General features: G+C 40.6%; 1 protein-coding gene across 1 annotated transcript in view; it reads left to right on the top strand.

Moving 5' to 3' along the window:
• LOC103268135 (FERM and PDZ domain-containing protein 2-like) overlaps positions 1 to 21,967 on the top strand; it is a gene marked incomplete at its 3' end in the record, with an annotated part of 99,589 nt that overhangs the window by 9,924 nt on the left and 67,698 nt on the right. The window contains exons 2-4 of the mRNA XM_008065687.1: positions 15,558 to 15,683; positions 17,257 to 17,414; positions 21,535 to 21,600. Of these exons, the coding sequence (XP_008063878.1) occupies positions 15,558 to 15,683; positions 17,257 to 17,414; positions 21,535 to 21,600 (350 nt within the window). The remainder of the gene's footprint in view (positions 1 to 15,557; positions 15,684 to 17,256; positions 17,415 to 21,534; positions 21,601 to 21,967) is intronic.

Raw genomic sequence — 21,967 nt, 5'->3', positions numbered from 1 at the left:
AAAAAACATATATATATATATATATATATATATATATATGTTATTGTATTTTCAGTTCTAAAATTTCCATTTGGTTCTTTCTATTTCCTCACTGACATTTTCTATTTTTTCATTTACTTGAATTGTTTGTGATTGCTCACTAAAAGCCTTGTTAGATAATTTTGACATCTGTGCTATCTTGGTGTTGGCTTTTGTTGTCTTTTTTCAATCAAGTTGAGATATTCCTGGTTCTTGATAACAACGAGTAATATCTATTGAATCCTAGACATTTGGGTATTATGCTGTGAGACTCTAGACCTTATTTAGATCTTCAGTTTTTATCAGATGTTCCATAACAAAGTACTGGCAGGAGAAGGCGGCTCTGCCTCACTACTTCCAGGTAAAAATGGAAATCTAAGTTCCCCACTCAGTCTCTGATGATACCTCAAAGGTACCTTGTTATTGCTGCTCAGGGGTGAGCAATCTGGCTCCCCACCAGACCTATGCTAATCCCATCCTTGCTGGGAGGATCAGGGTACTTCATTACTGCTTCTCATGTGACACTTCACCAGAGGGCCTTGTTACCAATGCATGGTAGAAAAACTCCTGACTCTCTACTAGGATTTCTCTGATACCACCCCGGTGGGGAGGCTAAGGAGCACCTTGTCATCACCAATTGAAGGTGGAGTCCAAGCTTCAATGTGGTCTCTCCTGATACTGTGGATGGGAGGGTAAGTCATCACAAGGTGGGAATGAAAGTCTTGCTTCCTACTTGGCCTGCTCTGAAATGATTGTGTGTGTGGGAAGGGTGCCTCATGACACCTGGATGAGTGTAAAGTTTAGGCTCTTCACTTGGCTTTTGCTGAACATTTGTTGAAAAGGCTATCTTTATTTAATTGTTTTTGCTCCTTTGTCAAAGATCAGTAACTGTATAGGAGGGAATCCCCCAAAACATGGAATTTATTTATAAAAAATTGTGTATTTTTTCTTACACGTTTAAACTTCAGTCACCTTCAAAACACTCACCGTTTGATACAATACACCTATTGAGACACTTTTCCCACTGCCCAAAACAGTTTTTGAGCTCATCAATTTTGATGCCTTATAGTGCTTTTGCTACTTTTTGTTTCACCTCTTCCACATCAGTAAAATGTTTCCCTTTGAGGACTTTTTTCATCTGAGGAAACAACAACAAAAAAGTCACTCTGGATGAGATCAGGTGAATAGGGAGGGTGGGACATGGGGATCATGCCATTTCTGGTCAAAAACTGCTCATTTAGCACTGTGAGGACAGGAGCACTCATAAATCACCCATCATTAAATGGCGAATGTATTGAAAGAATCTCCAAAAGAAAATTTCACTGGAGGCAAATGCAGCCTCTCACAATGCTAGCTGGTACACCGATGTCAATGGGTTCCTAAAACATTTACCTAGTGAGAGAAACAAGTACTCAAAGGGGCTCACCCTCCAAAAAGATTATTCTGATTTTGGGGGGTCCCCCTTGTATATGTATGTGTCTAATTTTGGGCATTCTATTCTATTCCTTTCATCTGTTTGTGTATTCTTCAATATCACACTCTCTTCATTGATGTACTTTACAGTAACTTTTGAAGTTAGATAGTGTCAGTCTTACAACTTTGTTTTTCTTCTTCAAAATTATGTCATCTGTTCTTTTTTTTTTCCTTTTCATTTACATTTTACAATCAGTTGTTGAAATCCACAAAATAAATTTCTGAAATTTTGACTGGGCTTGCATTAAATCTATGGATTTATAGATTTCTATAGAATTCTATAGATGGGAAGAACTAACATCTTAACAATATCGAGTCTTTCTTACTTTATTTTATTTTTTAAAAATTATAGATTTTTTAAATTTTAAAATTGTGGGGTACAGTTAAGGGTTAGGTATACAAATATTCATTGTGCAAGTACCCTTGTTGATGAGGTGTGCCCCCCTTTCCTCAGACAGATATTGACTACCGTTAATCCCACCTCCCTTCCCCTCCCTCCCCTTCCCCCCATAGTTTCCCACTACTTTTCATATAGTATTACGGTAGTTGTTCAAGGTCCACTTATGAGTGAGAACATGTGGTACTCAGATCCTTGGTTCTGTGAGAGATCACTCAGTATTATAAACTCTGATTCCATCCAGGTTGCTGTGAAATTCATGATTTTCTTCTTTTTATGGCTGCGTAATATTCCATTGTGTATATGTACCACATTTTTAAAATTCAGTCCTCTTTTGATGGATAGCATGGTTGGTTCCATGATTTTGCTATTGTGAACAATGCTGCGATGAACATATGTGTGCAGGTATTTTATTTATTTATTTTTTGAGTTGGAGTCTCACTCTGTCACCCAGACTGGAGTACAGTGACCGCTCCCGGCCACCGCAGCCTCAACCTGCTGGGCTCTGGCGATCCCTCCACCTCAGCCTTCCAAGTAGCTGGAACTACAGGCATGCGCTACCACACCTGGCTAATTTTTGATTTATTGTAGAGATGAGGGCTCTCCAAGTTGCCCAGGCGGGTCTCGAACCCGTGGGCTCAGGCAATCCACTCACCTCAGCCTCCCAAAGGCGCGGGATTACAGGCTGAGCCACCGAGCCCGGCTGATTTTTTTTTTATAGAGTGATTTGAGTTCTTCAGGGTATAGTCTCAGTAGGGGGATTGTGAGGTCATATGGAAGGTCGATTTTTAGAGCTTTTAGGAATCGCCATGCTGATGTCCACAGAGGCTGCACTAGTTTACACTCCCACCAACAGTGTAGAAGTGTTCCCTTTTTGCCACATCCTCTCCAGCATCTGTTATTTTTTGAGTTATTGATGATGGTCATCTGACTGGAGTTAGGTGGTATCTCAATGTAGTTTTAATTTGCATCTCCTTGATGACTAGTGAGGTTGAACATTTCTTCAGGTATCTGTTGGCCGCTCGTATATCTTCTTTTGAGAAGTGTCTGCTCATATCTTTTACCCACTTTGTAATGGGGTGGTTTGTTTTTTTCTTTTCAGCACATTTGAGTTCCTTGTAGATCCTTGATATTAGGCCTTTGTCAGACATGGAGTTGGCAATACTTTTTCCCAGTCTGTGTGCTGTCTCCCTGCTCTCTTGATGGTTTCTTTGGCTTTACAGAAGCTTGTCAGTTTAATGAAGTCCCACTTATCTATCTTATCTCTTATGGCCTGTGCATTTCGGGTTTTGCTCAGGAATTGGATGCCAGTTCCAACTTCCATAAGAGTGTGTCCTGCATTTTCTAAAGTTCTTAGGGTTTGAAGTTTTACATTTAGGTCTCTGATCCATTTAGAGTTAATTTTTGTGTATGGGGATAGATAGGGGTCCTGTTTGAATCTTCTACATGTGGTCAGCCAGTTTTCCCAGCACCATTTACTGAATAGGTTCTCTTCTCTCCAGTGGTGGGTGATGGAGGCTTTGTTGAAGATGAGTTGGTTGAGAAATTGGGTTTTTTGCTTCTGGAATCTCAATTCTATTCCATTGGTGTATATGCCTGTTCTTGTACCAATACCAGACTGTTTTGATTATTATAGCTTTATAGTAAAGTTTAAAGTCTGGTAGTGTGACATCTCCTGCTTTGTTTTTTTTTGCTTAGGATTGTTCTGGCTATTCTTGGTCGTTTGTGTTTCCATATGAATTCCTGTATTGTTTTTTTCTAGATCTGAGAAAAATGTTGCTGGTAATTTGATGGTTATTGCATTAAATCTGTAGATTGCCTTAGGTAAGATGGACATCTTAGCAATGTTGATGCTTCCGGTCCATTAGCATGGGATATTTTTCCACTTGTTTGTGTCATCTTTGAATCTCAAAGATGGAAAAACTCTTTCTTTATTTAGGCTAAAAAATTTTAAAAATAATTTTATAGTTTTTCTCATAAAGATTTTGTACATATTTTCTATGTATTTTACTTTTTGGTGCTAATGTTATAGTTGATATTGTGTTTATGGTTTTAAATGTCAGTTTCATTGATGACAGTAATTAAAATCAAAGCAGTTGACTTTTGCATATTAACCTTGAGTCCTGCAATATTTCTGTAATTGCTTATTAGTTTCAAGAGGTTTTTTTGTTGTTGTTAATTCTTTGGGATTTTCTTCATAGCCAGTTTCTAAATAGATAAAATTTTATTTCTTTCTTCATAGTCTACATACCTTTTATTTCCCTTTCTTGTCTTAGTGCATTAGACAGGACGTCATATACAATATTGAGTAGGAGTGGTGAGGGGGCATCTTTGTCTTGTTCCTTGTCTTAGCAGAAATGCATCTGGTTTCTCATCATTAGGCAAGATGTTGGCTGTAGATTTTTAAACATCTGTTTAAAAAATAATATTGAAGAAGTTCCTCTCTATTCCTGGTAAACTGAGTGGTATTGGATTTTGTCAATTGCTTTTTCTGTATCAATAAATATAATCATATGATTTTTCTTCTGTAGCCTTTTGATGTGATTGGTTACATTAATAGCTTTTTGAATATTGAGCTAGACTTACATACCTGGATTAAGTTTTACTTGTTTGTGGTATATGATTATGTTTACATATTGTTAGATTCTATGTATTAATATTTTGCTGAAGATTTTTGCATTTTTGTTCCCAAAAGATATTGATCTGTAGCTTTACTTTCTTGTAATATCTTTGTCTGGTTTGGGTATTTGGGTAATTACGGGCTCATAGAATGAATAAAAAGGTGTTCCCTCTGCTTTTATTTTCTGGAAGAGATTGTAGAGAACTAATATCATCATCTTTTTCTTAAATGTTTGGTAGACTTCACCAAACCATTTGTGCCCATCGAATCAAGACCATTAATTATTGATTCAGTTTATTTAACACATAACTTAGACTATTTCACTTTGTGTGTCTATGATAGAGTGTGTCTTTCAAGGAATTCGTCTCTTTCATCTAAAGTTGTTATTAAATTTGTGGGCACAAAATTGCCCATAATATTCCTTTATTATTCTTTCAATGTTTCTGGGATCAGTAGTGATGGCCCTTCTTTCATTTGCAACTTTAATTATTTGTATCTTCTGTTTTTTTCTTGGTTATCTTGGCTATGGGCTTATCAATTTTATTGATGTTTACAAATAGTCCACTTTTTATTTTACTTATTTAAAAAAACATCTTTAGAGACAGAATCTCACTCTCTCACTCAGGCTGGAGTTCAGTGGAGCAATCATAACTCACTGCAGCCTCAAATTCTTGGTCTTAAGCAATCCTCCCACCTCAAAGTGCTGGAATTGTAGGTGTGAGCCACCATGCCACCAGAACCCACCTTTAGTTTTGTTGATTTTTGCAATTCTTTTCCTGTTTTCAATTTCATTGATTTCTGCTTTAGTTTTTATTTTTTATTCAGGTTTATATTGCTCTTTTTTATCTGTAGTTTCCTAAGGTAGAAGGTTAGAATATTTTAGATCTTTCTTCTTTTCTAAACTGTGCATTCCGTGTTATATGTTTCTGTATGAGTCCCTTTTTTCACTGCATCTCATAAATTTTGCTAACTTGTATTTTCATTTTCATTTAGTTAAAAATATTTTTTATTTTCTCTTGAGATTTATTTTTTTGACCTATATGCTTATTTAATCTCCAAATATTTGAGAATTTTCAGTTATGTTCCTCTTACTGATTTATGGTTTACTTCCACACAGAGCATACTTTGTATGATTTCTATACTTTTAAATTTGTTAAAATGACTTTCATGGCCCAGAATAGGGTGTATCTTGGCGACTGTTCAAAGTAAGTCTGAGAAGAATGTGAATTCTGCTGTTGTTGAATAAAATGGTCTATAAATACCTATCAGAGCCAGTTGACTGACAGTGTGCACAGTTTAATGATATCTTTGCTAATTTCTGCCTATTAGAATCTGTTAATTACTGTTAGAGGAGTTCTGAAGTCACCAAGTACAATAGTGGATGTTTTATGTCTTCTTGTAATACTACTAGTTTTGTCTCATGTATTTTGATGGTCTTTTGTTAAATGCATACACAGTAAAGCTTGTTATTCCTTCTTGGAGTATTGACCACTATCATTTTGTAATGCCCTTTTTTATTCCTGATAATTTTTCATGTTCTGTAGTCTGCTTTGTCTGAAATTAAGATAGCTACCACAGCTGTCTTTTTATCTGTGTTTGTATGGTTTAAATTTATCTATCCCTTTACTTAAAAAAAATTTAACCTTTTTATTCCATCCCTTTACTTTTAATGTAGTTGTGCCTTTATATTTAAAGTGAGTTTCTTGTAGACAACATAATTGGGTTTGTTTTTCAATCCACACTCTCAGTTTCTGTTCTTTAACTGGTATATTTAGACCATTTAATTTGAAGTGATTATTGACATAGTTGAATTAATAGTCACGGCATTTGTAACAGTTTTCTATGTGTTGTTCTGGTTTTTTGTTTCTTTTAAAAACATCTTCCCCTATTTTCTGCCTTTTCTAGTTGTAGTTGTGCATTTTATGCTATTCCAGCATATCAATTATACTTTTTAAAAAAAATATTTCTAGTAGTTTTCCTAAAGTTTCCGGTATACTTTTACAACGAACTTAAATCCACTTTCAAGTAACACACGTGAAGTGCAAGTACTACAAGGTAATCTTTGTTTTCCCCTCTCATCTTTATAACTGACTGGAACTAATTTCACTTATTTTAAAGGTATAATCACTCAACACTTTGTTGCCATTATCATTTGAACAAATGGTTATCTATTAGATCATTTAAGAATAAGGAAAATAAAAGGTTAAAGATTTCATTCCCTGGTCTGTATCATTTTCCTTCTCTCTGAAGAACTGTTAAAACACTTCTTACAAAGCAGGCCTTCTGGTGATCAATTTGCCCAGTTTTCATTTGTCTGAGAAAATCTTTATTTCTCCTCACTTTTGAAAAATAATTTCACAGGATGCAAAATTCTAGATTGGTAGTTTTTTTATTTCAACATTTTAGATATTTCACTCCACTATCTTCTCGCTTGAATAGTTTGTAAAGGCAAGTTCAGTGTAATTCTTATTCCTTTCCTGTTATAGTTGAGTTGTGTTTCTTCTCTGACTTTGTTCCTAATTTTCTCTTTGTGTTTGACTTCCTGCAGTTTGAACATAATATGCCTAGGTATTGATTTTTTTGTATTTATCTTGCTTTATGTTTTCTGGGGTTCCTGGATATTTGGTTTGGTGTCTGTTACTAATTTTAGAAAATCTTCATCTATTATTACTTTAAATATTTTTCTACTCCTCTCTTTCTTCTCCTTCTCCATTGGTATCCCCTGACATGTATGTTACATCTTTTGTAATTATGTCATAATTCTTGGCTATTTTGTTCCATTTTTTTCTTTGCATTTTAGTTGACACATCTTCAAGTTCATTAATTCTCTCCTTGAAGGTGTCCAGTCTACTGGTGAGCCCACCAAAGGCGTTCTGCATTTCTCTTACAATGTTATTGATTTCTAACATTTTTTTTTTTTTTTTAGAATTTCAATCTCTCTGCTTACATTACCCATGTGTTCTTGTATCTTGTCCTCTTTTTCAGTTTGAACCCTTAGCATATGAATCATAGTCATTCTAAATTCCTGGTATGATAATTCCAAGATTTCTGCAATGTCTAAGTCTGGTTCATTTACTTGCTTTGTCTCTTCAGACTGTGTTTTTTTTTCTTGCTTTTATACATGACATATACTTTTTTTATCGAAAGCTGTACATAAGGTACTGGGTATTAGGAGTTGAGACAAATAAAGCTTTAGTGTGTTTATGTTTATTTGGCTAGAAGTTATGTTATATTTACTGTTTGTTGTAACTATAGGTGTGGTGGTTAATTTTATATGTCTACTTAAGTAGGCCATGGAGTGCCCAGATTAAACATTATTTTGGAATGTATATGTGAGGATGTTTCTGAATGAGATTAGTATTTGAACTGGTGAACTCAGTAAAGTATATTGCCCTCCCTAATGTGGGTATGCATCATAAAATCGATTGAGGGCCTGGATAGAACAAAAGGTGGCGGAAGGAGAAATCCTTCCCTTTTACTCTGCCTCAATGCTTGAGCTAGGCTGTCTTATTTCATCTCCCGCCCTTGGACTGGGATTTACATCGTGGGCTCCCCTGGTTCTCAGGTCTTCAAACTTGGACTTAATTATACCACTGAATTTTCTGGGTCTCCAGCTTGTAGACAGCAGATCATGACTCCTCAGTCTCCATAATCGCATGCACCCAGTTCCTCATAATCTCAATCTCTCTCTTCTCTCTTTCTCTCCTATTGATTCGATATCTCTAGAGAACCCTTACTAATATAGTAGGTGTCTGACTTCATGTGAAATGATTTTATTTATATGTAAATTATTAGATTAATAGAGAATAATACTTTAAAGCTGAATTCAAAGTTTCAAGACAAAGACACTTTTAAAATTTACAATTTTAATAAATTGAGTACTAATTTAGACACACGTGACTTTAATTACTCTTGTTAGGTCATAATCCCATCTTTCCCCTCTTGTAAAAACTTAAATGACCCTTACTAACTGTGTGACTTTTGTGACCTTAAGTCAATTAAATTATCAATTTCTTTATCTGGAAGTGGGGGCCGTTTTTGCCTTCCCTATTTTAAAAGGTTTTTGTGAGAATCACAAAAGTATATGAAAATTCTGTAAGCTGTAAATACAAGACACTACCATAAAGTATAGTAATTCACACTGAGGACGGATTACATTTAATGGACCTGGAAACCTTAAAAAAAAAAAAAGATGAAATAATGTTTCCCAAAGGACAGGTAGCACCATGGAACCCAGGTGAAACACAAACTGCATTAATAACATTGAATTATGTTTTTGATATTTTACTTCAATTTTTTCAGATTATGCTAAGAGGAGAGTCCGCTCAGGAATAAACTTCTCAAACTAATTGCTCTTTTCATAATAAAAGAGCAGGCTTCAGTGTCAGAGCCTTTGGAAGGCAATATTATCTAGCAAGAATTCAATGATTTTTTAAAAAATGGTTATAATTATCTTCTATTTACATGAGATGATATTAATTTTTCATTTACTACAATGATATATAGTTTCCTTTAAAAATAAATGCATTTAAATAAAAATCTTGTCTTAATTGTACAAGTAATAAGTGAAAGAGGTGAATATTAAGAAAATGCTATACAAACGATTGAAGATAGGAGAAATTCTACTCTCAAATGCTTGAAATGTTCAGAAATATTTCTCTGTACTAGTGTCCATTCTCTCATCTACAGATGTGACATTCTATCTTGGAGTACTGAAGAAAGGCAGCAAGTCGGCTTGCTGCCTTTCTTGCATTCACTTGTTCTGTTTTCACGCCCATCTTCTAAGGTAAGAATTTTCATCTCTGTTTTACAGATGATAGAAATGAGATACTGAGATTGTACTTGCTAAAGCGCATACCATGTCAGTGCTGTAACCACTATTTAAATCAGGAGCTGGGGGATGAGGAGTGGAACAGAGCGGGGTCTGTATGGAGAAGGTGGTTGATACAACTTTGGGCGTCACCCACTGGAAGTCAGGTTCTGGGGAGCAAACTGTGAGAGAATTCAAACAAGTCTTTTTCTCCTTCAGGGATGGATACAGTTTATCTTCTGGCAAGTTTTGCTCAGATCTTTGATCTGACTGTGGGCAGATGGTTTTTAATGACTGTCTAAAGGACAGAGAAATGAAGAGAGACATAAGGAACAAAAGAGAGGAAAGGATCATTCCAAGAGCTTTGATTCCCCTGGAATCCCACATCTTTCCCTGGTTCCTCCCTATGTTTTCTATTTGGGGGACATTGATATATTTGAGGCATTTTGCTAAAGTTGAAGATGGGATGCTTGTAGCACCTCAATCCTGATGGATGGAAATAATTAACATCATAACTTAAAAAAAATCACATAGTTGGAAGCTGCTTAGCAGCCCTAATGCTTAAAATCCCTCTTGATGGTTGGAGCAGAGATATGGAAAAAGAAGGGAAATAAGATGTACTCCTTACCTTTCACATGCTGAGCACCTTAATATAATCTCAACAGTTCCATGAGGTGGCTGCTACTATTAGCCCTATTTCCCAGAAGATAAAACTAAGGCCCAGAGAGTTTAAGAACATGTCTTGTGCTCACAGTTAGGGAGCTAAGAATTCAATGTCCTGAAGCTTATGTCTTTTTCAGGAAACAGGTAGAGAGTATTAAATGCTAAACAGCTTATGGTAGGCTGAATAATGACTCCCTTTAAGAAAAAAGGATCTTCACATCCTGATTTGTGGAACCTGTGAAAGTTACCTCATACAGCAAAAAAAAAAAAAAAAAAAGACTCTGTAGATGAGACTCAAAGAATCTTGAGATGGGAAGATTATCTTGAGTTATCTAGGTGGGCCTTAAATATAATTACAGGTAGTTTTATAAGGGGGAGGCTGAGGGAGATTGAAAACAGACACAAGAGGAGAAAGTGATATGGTTATGGAAGCAGAGATTGGAGTGATGTGACCACAAGTTAAGCAGAACTGGAAGAGGCAAAGAATAGATTCTCCTTTAGCGCCTCTGGGAGAGTGAGATCCTGCAGAAACCCTGATTTCAACCCAGGGAAATGGATTTTGGATTTCTGATCTCTGGAACTATGATATAATGCATTTCTGTTGTTTTAAGCCACTAAGTTTGTGGTAATTTGTTCCAACAGACACAAGAAACTACACAGGACCCCAGATGGAAACCTGAGGGACATTAAAGAGACAACGAGAGGATAAAAGTTACTGAGAAAGTTAGGGGGAACAAGGAGTTTTAAAAAACAGGAACTGCTTCAAGGAAGAATAGTCATCCAGTTGCCTGTCCCCATGAGACCAAGAGTTGTGTGCTTGCTCCTTGCCCTGCACACAACTCTTCTTCCCTTGGTTCCATGCTTTCTTCTCCTGGGCAGTAGCACCTTGTACTTCAGAGCTAAGAAAGGCCTTAGAGGCTCCAGTGATGTTGCTCTAAACTCTGTTTCAACGTAGGATTGTCTCCCAGGGTTGTAAATCTTACTAACCAGTTACAGGTTAAGGCCAGAGGTTGTCGATGGTGCTTTGGTGGAGAGCTGAGGAGGAGAAATGAGTGAAGACAGAATATTGAAATGTAACCAAAATCTTACAGTTAAAAAAGTCATTACACAGTCAGTCAATACAGGATTAGGAGTAACAGACATCCTTACTTCTTCAGGGGCCAGCACTTTACAAATGCTGCAAAACATCATGGCAGCAAGTAAACATGGTGTGCCCTTGGGGAAGTAGCTGGGCCCAGCAGGTGACACTCAATAAGCATTACTTTGCAGTTCTCTGGGAAACGTAGACACAGGAATTCTCCTTAGAGGTCGGGCAAGGGCAGACACGGGTCTCACCCTTGATTAAATTCATTCCTATTTATAGAACTGGTGAGTGTTAGATGAGCTAAGGTGTTAGACCACCAGCCCTTGCCTCTAGTCAATACTCAGCCTCAGGACTGTGTCAAAATTCTTCAGCCTGGCTTTTCACAGTGTGGGTTACATGTGCTCTACAAGTTAGCAGCTAGGCCAAGATTCCTATTGCTCCTAGGCAAACATACTAACTCCTTTCCTTGACATGAGAGGCCTGGCAGACAATACTTGCCCAGCTTTCCAACTCAACATCCCCCCTCACTCACCACCCTTACCACATTCCCTAAAGTCAAGCTTCTCTCTGTCCTTCAAATTTCTAAGCCCTGAGGTTTTTGTGCCTGTTCTTGCCTCTGCCTGGAAAATGTTTTCCATGACTGGCGCCTTCTCAACCTTCAAATCTCAGCTCAGATGTCACCTCCCCGAGGCGCCCTCACTAACCTCTCCAGCTAAGGTGTCCTCCACACCAAAGACATGTTATAGTGTATCACTTTGTCTTACTTTTCTTTCATTGTCTGTCATTCTATGGAATTATTCTTTTAGCTTACTTGTTGATTTTGTGTCTCCCGCTGCCCATCCCCAAGCCTCACAGGGTAGGATGTTATATTGTTTACCATTCTCTCTGTAGCACAGAGCTTTAAATGTACTGGGTCCTTGATGAGTGTTTGTTAAATATAGGAATGGCTGAGGCAAGGGGGTCAGGGAAGCTCCATAGATGAAGCTCAGGACTGATGCTCCATGGCCCATGGGAAATGGAGGCCCAAGCAGAAGTACTAAAGATCAAGGGCAGAGGGTGAGATTCTAGCCTAAGCCATACTGGGTAGAGGGGCTGCTGAAGGCTGAGACCAACAAAAGTGAGTTCTGGAGTACAGGATATACTACAGTCTGGGAACACCTTGGAGGGTGCATGAGGAAGCTCCTGGGTGGGCAAATGGGGGCCTCAGGTGGCAAAAGAGATTTTAGCCTATAGATGACCCCTAAGACTTCAGATAATGGAGTCAGTATAAGAGGGTCAGTCTATGAAGGTGAGATTTAAGAAGGTACATGAGATATAAGGGTGGGGCAGTAGAGGGGTCCCCCAAGGAGTGTCCATGGGCTGGTTGTTTACCCAGGGCATCCTTGATATCTGGTGGGCTGGGTTTATCTATGCATTGGGATTCCTTTGTCCTTTATATAGTTAATGATCCCTTCTTTTAGCTCTTGATGCAGCAACGGTACCTCATTCACCAGATTATCTAGAAAAACTTGGAGAGAAGTCTTGGTGCAATGGTGAACGGATGATGACTATTTCATAACCTGAGATTACAGGCTCCATAAAGTGCTTCACACCATTTCTATAGTCACATGGTATGGTGGGGAAGCACACTGCCTCGGAAACCAGGAACATAAGCCCAAGTTTAAGTTATGTGACACTGGCCAAGTCACTTAACCTTTCTGCCCCTCAGTTTCCTCATCTGTGAAATGGATATAATAATAGCCCTTTTACAAAAAGCTTTTATGAGACTTAAATGAGTTAATACACATAATGCACACAGGACAGAGTCTGGCATACAGTAAATGCTATGAAAGTATTTGTTTTCATTGTTATTAGAGGAAGTATCAGTGGACTTGGAAATGATATTGACAATATTACACAGAGATAGCAATGTGAGTTGTAAGTCTAGGTTGGTTCTTGAGGGCTGGTGGACTGAGGTGGAGACCCTGGAGTGTCCCCACATAGGCTACTCCCCATTGAAGCCTCTCCAGAGGACAACTACATTGGAAGCCTGTGACTAGGCCTGCTAGGGAAATTCAGAGCTCTGGAAGGTGCCCAGGCGTCTGCACTCTCTCTGAGCACTGACTTATCACTGTGGGCAGATTATAACATTCAGTTGTGACACTGGGGCCAATTAGATGGGGAGTTGGTGCAGAAAAGTGAAATGCACATGTTTCCTTCTGCAGGCGGATCATGCATGCGTGTTGGAACACACGTGACAATTTTTTTTCTGAACGGGAAGAATAATGAATAGTTTGCTGTCACTGACTCCAAGGTCAAGGTTGCATTTGATGTGGAAGCTGTAATTATGACACTTCTATTTACAAGAAGGCTCACTTCAAACCTCAAATAACTCTCAGTTTTAACAACCAAAGGAATGTTTGGCCAACTTGATCAGTTACATGATTTTCTAAGTATTGGATGCTCTATCTTCTTTTAGATCAAATAGAAGAAAAGAAAGGATTCCTATTAAAATGAATGTTTAGTGTCTTTTACATTTAGCTATATAATTACCTTTACTAGTGCTCTCATTTCTTCATGTGGATTTGAGCTCCTGTCTAATGGCTTCTTATCTCAGTCTGAAGGACCCACAGTATCTCTTGGAGGGAGGGACTGCTAGCAACAGATTCTCACAGTTTTTGTTTCTGTGGATATGTCTTAATTTCTCTTTCCATTTTGAGGGATTGCTTTGTTGTATACAGAATCCTTATCTGAAACCACCCCCAACCTCCAGCACTTTGAATATGTTACCTATCTGCCTTCTGGCCTCCATGGGTTTTGATGAGAAACCAACTGTTTATCTTACTGGGGAGTCTTTGTGATTAGTCTTGAACATCTCTCATTTTTTAGTCATAAAAGTTTATAGTTTTATGTTCTGCATTAAATCTTTGATCCATTTTAAGCTAATTTTTGTAGGAGGTTTAGGCCAAGATTCAGGTTTTTTTCATGATGGAGCCAACACTCTTTATTGGAAAAGCTGTCCTTCCTCCATTGAATTGCTATATCAAAATGATGATCTTAACTCACCACACTAGCCTAGAAACCTTATAATACTCTTTTTACCAGTCTTAAAGCAATTGGAAAAACCCCACCTACTTGATATTTATTTTGGAATTCAGGGATATTCTTTCTGAAAAGCGTAGTCTTGCTGTTCCCCCTTATTGTGAATAAGTAACCTTTCATTGTTGTCATAGAGAGTTAGAAAAATGTGGCAGAATGGGGATGCCTAGTCCCTAAGTCTCAAGCAGTTTATAAAAAAGAATAGGAATAAATAAGAAAAATAAAACAAAGGAAAGGAATGAATAAAGAAAAGAAAAAGAAAAAAAGGCCTGGACTTCAGCTTCCAATCCACCACTTTTTACCTGGTTACATTGGATGACTTTCCTGTCTGTAAATAAAAACAATAGTCCCTCTTCACAAGATCTTTGTGACAAGTAAAAGCTCACAAGTCAAGCTTCCTGAAGAGGCTCTGCTGCAGCTTCCTCCCTGCCCCAGGGAGAGATGGAGGAGCAAACTCTTTCTCCCGGAAACTGCCTCTCTTCCTGAGGCTGGAGGAGGCTGGTGTTAGAGGCATTTGTAGGGAACTGAGCAGCTGGTGACTGGAGCTTGGATTAGCATGTTGATGGGGGATGGGGGTGCCTCTACGTGCTCCCCATCTCGCTCTCAACACTGTACACCCACCCTGCTTGAGCTCTGTCTGTAGAGAAAGATCAGTGAGGATGTAAATGGATTAGGAAAAGACTGCCTGGCCTCTTCCTGTGCCACCCAGCACCTGGGCTTGGGAGATTAGTGGGTGGAGGCTTTGTCAGAGAGATAGACATTTAAATGTCAGCTTTGGTTTAAAGGCACTGCTTCCCAGAAGAGAGGGAGGAGAACAGCACTCTTCAGCCCTCCTCCAGCTTCTGGTAAGTCTGCCCCTTTCCAAAGCACGGGCTTGTTCTTCCTTCCAGTGAGTCTCATTTGCTCTTCAGGCAGGTGCTGGAGAAAGGGCTGGTGCTGGCACCAAAATCTAACTCGCATGTGGCAGCCAGAGATGAAAGACGTGGATCATGTGTTGGAGGCAAAAATGGTTAACTCTCTTTTCCAGACAGAGAAGGAGAGGAGGCAGCACACTGCCCAGGCATAGGTAGCTCTCTGCAACAGCTGGTGCCCAGTGCAGAGGTATCCTTCTCACGGTCCATCTGGTTGTTCATTTATTTATTCACTTAACTTTTCATTTGGAAGTTTTTTTAAAAAAAGTATTTGTCTGCTCATTCACTGAGAATAACCAGCTAGCCTGAACAGCCCCCTAGTGCACACTTCTTTAACTTCTCTGTGTGCCTGGCCTTGTACTCAGCTCCAGGGACAAGGGTGATGAAAACATAGTGCCTGTGCACTGTGAAGAGTGGCTGGGTGGCTCGCAGTGGTGAAAACTGGGTCAGATGTGTTCCTGGACATTGCAGGGATTCTGTCACACATGAGTCTTTTTTTGCAGGCATGAGCCTGTCCTCTGTGACACTGGCCAGTGCCCTGCAGGTCAGAGGTGAAGCTCTGTCTGAGGACGAAATCTGGTCCCTCCTGTCCCTGGCTGCGGAGCAACTCCTGGAAGACCTTCGTAATGGTAAGAGGGTGTTTGGGGTAGCCGAGTCATGGGGAGTTGTATGTGAAGGTTCTCAAACAAACACATTTCTGGCTGCTGCTTTTTGTTCCATGATTAGTCCAAGGTATTAGAATGAGTAGGCAAATGGCATCTACCCATGGAGCTGCGCAGGGAGGGCAGGCCTGTCTCTCAGGACCCATGCCATGGCAGAGTTGAAAGAAAGGCTTTGCTTCTGCCTTGGTGTTACAGTGACAATCACTGTAACAAGCAAACATTGGAGAGGTTAGGGAGAGATCAGCTGCAGCACCATGGGTCTCTAACAACGCCTAGGTTGTTTCTGGGTATAACCATAGATAAGAGGTGGGTGCAGTTCCCTGGGACAGCCCTATACTCTGACCACCACATGGTATACCAGACTGCGTCTCATCAGAAGGCAGACATCCACTGTGTTCTAAAAAGGGGTGGCTAACATAAAGAGTTAGTAAACTGTGATAGAAGAGTAACTGTAAGATAAAAGGAAACTACATGGTTCCCAAGGGCTGAGGGTAGGCTTCCAATGAGAGACAAACTTTGAAGGGAAACCCCCTCTCTGTTGAAGGAGCTGTACTTGCAGCCATGGTGCTGGTGAAATTTGCTGGCTTGCCAGAGGTGGTCTTCAGGCAAGGCCCACACAATAGCCGCTGGTGGCCAAGCAGTGAGCTTGCATAGGGAGTGTGGGTTGGGGTGATCCTTTAAAGCATTGGCAGGCTCAGGCGAGCCTCCTCTGGGAGCTGGTGTGAACAGGAGGGCTGGAACCCAGTGTAGACTCGAGAAGGTGACTGCATGGGCCAGGCGGAGCTTTGAGGTGGCTGAGGGACCTCAGGTCCTGGGAATATGTTCAGCGCAAAGCTCCACCATCAAAAACAGCAGGAGAGTTCCTGCCCCCAGCAATGTCTCTTAGCGCTCTCTACTAAGAAAGCTGCTCATTGTGCTCTCTGTATGGAGAAGGAGAGATGGTGTTGAAGGATAACTGTGGAACTGCTAGACATTAAATTGGTAACTTGAAAAAACACTGAGTGCCTGCGCTCAAGTGTCAACTCAGAAATCACATGTGCTTGGGGCTGCAGTGCATGCAGCAGAGGCTCCTGGCTCTTGAGATCACACGTGCTCTGTCAGGGTGACGGGTCCCAGGCTGAGCAGATGGAAGGAGGCTGTGCACCTGTACCTTTAACTTCATCTTATCCCTCTTCCCTGCCCTGGAGCTTCTATGAACAGCTACAGGGCTCCCAAACACCAGCTGCCTAGGTCCTGATAAGGCTCCAGAGAACTCAGGCTTGTGCTAAGTTCCAGATGGACAATACGCATCTCTCTTTACTTTTTATCTTGAGACTCTCAGACCACTGATGAATTTGGATGCAGGTGATAGTTTCCTGGCTATAGTGACAGCCACTGTTCATAATACATGCTCCCATGGGGAGCATCAAGGTTCAATTTATTTGGTTCCTTGTCTCTCCTTGGTCTTGTTCACATTCAATCCCAGAGGCAAGTGCTGCACATGGCTGGCCCTCTAGATGGTGACCCTGTCTCTATACCCTCATGACTGACTTGGTTTCAGATTCCTCAGATTATGTGGTCTGCCCCTGGTCAGTTCTGCTTTCTGCGACAGGAAGTCTTTCCTTCCAAGGCCATGTTTCTCACATTGAGGCTGCTCCTTTCAAGGCCCCTGAACTGCTACAGGGACAGAGTGACGATGGGCAGGCTGATGCATCTCAGGTAAGCTGTGCAGCATCTCTGCAGTTCCCACATCCTGTCCCCTGGGAAAAGCCTGTCCTGGGGGCAGCATCCCCAGCTCCCAGCCCAGGCTCTCCTGGTTCTCATCACCAAGGCAGAGCGGGTTTTAAGAGTGTTATTTCCAGGCTTTCTTGCCAGCAACTTACTAGTTCTTGGACAAGGGCAAGTTCACTTCTCTGAGCCTCAGTTTCTATATCTGTCAAGTGGGGTTAACGTGACTTGATTGATCAGGCTATTATCCATATTCAAAAAGAAGCATTGAAAAGCTGTGGGTAAATGATCTGACCTATTGCTGCCATTAACAGCATGTAGTACTCCCTCCCGATCAAAATGACGCAGCAAGCACTCAACTAGGAATTTATCCAAAGGCACAAGATGGATTTAGCTGCAGCAATGCTCATTGTTGCATTTCTGACATTAGTGATAAATCGGAAACATGCTATAATGATCAGTGAGAGTGGACATGAGACAAGACAACATTAAAATAAGGCCAGAGAAACTTATTTAACAACCTGAAAAGAAATTCAATATGTGCACACGCAATATGATCTGAGTTTGGAGAGAAAGACAGAGAGAGAGAGAGAGATCTAAGAATACATACACCGAAGTGTGTCTGCAGTGATTATTTCTGGATGGCGACATCAGTGGAGATTTTTGGTACTTGCTTCTAAAGAACAAAGTATTCTAGTAAATATTATTTCCAATAAAAAAAAAGAGGTTCAAAAGAGAGAATGCAGGCACACAGCACTGGGTGTTTAATCAATGAGTTCCTTCTTCCCTGTCCTTTCATGGGAAATATACAGATCTGGAAATGCGACTTCTCTTGGGAGTCATTCTGGAACTAGGACTGCTTTTCCTTCAGGCTCTGAGATGCAGAGAATGGGGCCTCTATGGCTTCCAGGTTTAGTTCGTCTGGGTCCACATGTCCCCAAGACAGCCCACAACAGTTAAAACATGAGAGTCCCTGTTGCAGTGTCCCCGGCTCCATCATCATTCCAGCAGCCAGGACCACATTCCCTCTCCTACACTGCCAGGCCCCCAGGGGTGAATCACTGGACTCCTAGGTTGGATACAGACTTGGATCCCTCTCAGATTTGTTTGGGTCTCTTGGCTCCACTTACAACATGTTGCTTCCTACACTCTGGACTCAGCTAGGATGCCACATATTGAGCCCTGGGATCTGGCTTTCTGTGAGACCACCAAAGGACCATGCCCATACAATCTGAACCTGCAGAGGAGTCAGTTTCCCATGGGTGAACCTTAACCAGTGGTAAATGATAGTCTGGAGGGAACTAAGAGGATACATCTTGCCTCCTCTCTCTCCTTGTGAATGACTTTGAGATGTGCAAGCCTTCCAGAGAAGTCCTGAGTGCTGAGGAGCCTTGCCTGCTGCCCTTCCTGCTGGGCTCTGTGGCTTGTTGCAAGGAGATGGCCTTGTTCCACAGCTGTCCCTAATCTCCTTCCTTTTCCCTCCTTATTCTCATTGCCCTGGGATTGCAGCTCATGAATGTAGGATCAGCGCTTAATCTTTGCCTCAGGCTCTGCTTTCTAAAGGACCTGAGCCAAAACAGATTTTGAGTGCTCCTTTGGTGCTTCCTGCACCCTCTCAGCACTCACTGGTGAAGAACAGCAATGCCCTTTCAACTGCATGGGCACTGAATACCTTCTGAAGGATGCTCTAGTCACTCCTCTATCCAGAGCATCCTTGAGTTAGAGAAAAATATGCTTCTCCCTTCTGTACACATTCTTCCAGACAGAGGCTAAAGGGCTGCAGTAGTTTCAAGGTTAATAGGCTGAGCTGAGAACTGTGTAAGCGTGTTGCTGAGAGTATGGGCCAGGAAGATGAGGGTGAGTATGAGCTGGGAGAGGGCCAGTGTGGGAGGGACTGAGCTCTGAATGCACCAAACAACTATTTTGTTTGGCAGCTTAACTCTCTAGCTGTATGAAGCACAGCATGTAAAGCAAGCCTTAAGGGGCCAGAGTAACCAACCAGGAGGCAGGGCCATCTGGTCACTTGTTCTCTTATAGCATCCCTAACACTCAGTTCTGTTTACCACTATCTGCTTCTATTCATCATGGGCTCCTCTTTTTGCCTCTTAGTGTGGGTCTGTGGGGGTTGGGTTGGGCAATTAGGAGAGTGGTCCCAGAACAAGCTGTGCTCAGAATCCTCCCTCAGCCCTGGGCCTCATTCTCAGGTTGGAAAGATGTACCCTGATCCCTCTCTGGTTAAAATCCTGCTCTAACCAGTATACTGAGTTGCTTGGTGTCATGCTTCCAGGTGCATGGGAGGTAGGAGCTATGGGCAGGTTTCTAATAAATCATCTGTGCTGCCGTTACCTCAGCCCATGCTCATGGCAGACATCACCAATCAATAATAGTGTTCATTCCACTGGGCTAAGAGTTGCCTTCAAAATCCTTTGCACCACTCCTCTGTAGGCAGTGCTTACCAATGGGCTAGTTTTAGGATTTGGATGAAGTCTATAGTCATTGTGGCCTTGTCCTAGGGCAGTTTTAGACAGAACCCTTGGAATCCAGGTGAGTCTCCAGATGTGCACAATGCCTCTGGCAGTGATCAGGAGGCTGGAGCCCTGTCTGCATTTCGACCCCTGCTCCACCAACTCCTGCAGTTCTGCCAGTCTCCATACCCCATACTGCTGACCATGTGCAAAGACCAGCTTTGCAGGTGGTGGCCATTGCAATCAGTTCAGGAAGCTTGTCAGATTTATGAGAAATAAGTGACTGTCTATCCAGCCCCTGATCTCAGGATCCTTTCTCTGGAAATGGAGGTGCAGCTTGTGCACCTGCTTTGTGTTTAGTTATGTTCATTCAAGGGTAGGGGGCTGGTTTAGAGGTACAATGTCAGACAAAAGCAAGAGCTCATTAATTAGCACAGGTGACTTCAAATGAGTTAAAAAAAGCCAAAAAACTGAAAAACCAAAACCAAAAGCTAAAACCTGTATTAAACCCAGTGGGCTGCTCAGGTAACTATGTGTTTTTACATGCCATGTTTCATTACTTCAATGTTTCCCTTCCAAAGTCCCAAAATTCACTTCTTAAGAAGAGAGATCTTAAGAGGAATGTGTCTTGTCAGTTATGATAGAAGCCCCACACTAATTACCAGCAGACAATGATTGAGGACTGGTATGATTCAGAGGCTGTATAGCCAAGTGGTTCAGGGAAGTGGTGCTGGTGTCTGGATTTTCTAGCTTGTCTATACTTTCGTTTCTTCCTCTGACAAATGGGGGACAATTAAAATATCAACCATGCAGGATTGTAGTGAGGACTAAATAAGTGTATCTGAGTAAAATACTTATAACAAGGCTTGGTATATTGTAAATACTCTATATTCAATAATAATGACACTAATAATCACTCATATTACCATCTCCTGGTAGTTTTTACTTGATCCCTTATTAGAATTCAGACATTATACTCACTTTAAGATGAGGAAACTGAGGCTCAGAGAAGTCAGACGATGCTCTTCCCATTAAACCTTGTTGCTTTCTAATGAAATAGGATACTTTTTAGCTAGGCTGAACCATAACGTATCATGTACAAATGCTTCTGACTATAAGAAACAGAAAGCATAAAATATGGTGACAGAGCCACAGATAAAGTTATGAGCTACTTAACAAGAGGTCTAGGGATTGGTCAGATGCTAAGCAGTGTCGTCAAGGGTTCACAGCCTGTGTATTTCCATTCTACCTTCCTCAGCTGCTGGCTTTTTGTCCTTAGGCTTGTTGCCTTATGGTCATAGAATGACTGCTATGACTCCACGTGTGAGTCACATCAGTATTCAAGGGGGAAATGATAGGGTCAGTCACATGTGCTCTTTGTGTCAGTAATGCAAAAGCTTTCCCTGAAGCCCCCTAATAGTCTTCCCTTATGTTTTTCACCAAAATTAAGTGTCATGATTTCTTCTAGAAAGCAAGTTTCTGGCTTTCTAGCTTCTAGAATAGCAAAGGTGAAGAGAAATGTAGAGGGTGTTGGGTTAGCCAGACTTCAGTGTTTGAAAACATGGAAATTGAATTATATTTTGCTTGCAGGACTATGGAGTAAGAGAGATGATTGGAATCTAATCATGTGCTTTTCTTTTGGGCAGATGCATGTTTATTCATTAGGAATGACCCTCTACTGGTCAGCAGGGTTTCATGTTCCACCAAATCAGGTCTGTAAACAAGATACTCTTAAGTTTTTCCAGGTTATGTCTTTGAGTTTGCTTAGTGGTTTTTCTCCTGAGCAGGGACTGCATCTGTTGAGCATGTGTACCACCACTCTCTCCTGGGTCTTAGGCAGGCGCTGCCAACCGATTATACAACTCCTCCTTGCTAGTGCAGAGACAACCTTAGAATCCTACTCATGGTACTCCAGGCAGCCATCACTTAGGATTGGCAAGCAAAATAAGATTAATTCACCATTTCTGCTCAGAGGAAGTAGCAAGTTAGAGGGTTTTATAGAGACTAGAAATACAGATATATATATATATATATATATATATATATATATATATATATATATATATATATATATATGTA

The sequence above is a fragment of the Carlito syrichta genome, unplaced genomic scaffold (assembly GCF_000164805.1).
Source record: "Carlito syrichta isolate Samal-C Ts95f unplaced genomic scaffold, Tarsius_syrichta-2.0.1 Scaffold103930, whole genome shotgun sequence".
Lineage (NCBI taxonomy): Eukaryota > Metazoa > Chordata > Mammalia > Primates > Tarsiidae > Carlito > Carlito syrichta.
Note: the sequence above shows the minus strand (reverse complement) of the source record. Positions and strands in the feature narration are given on the sequence as shown.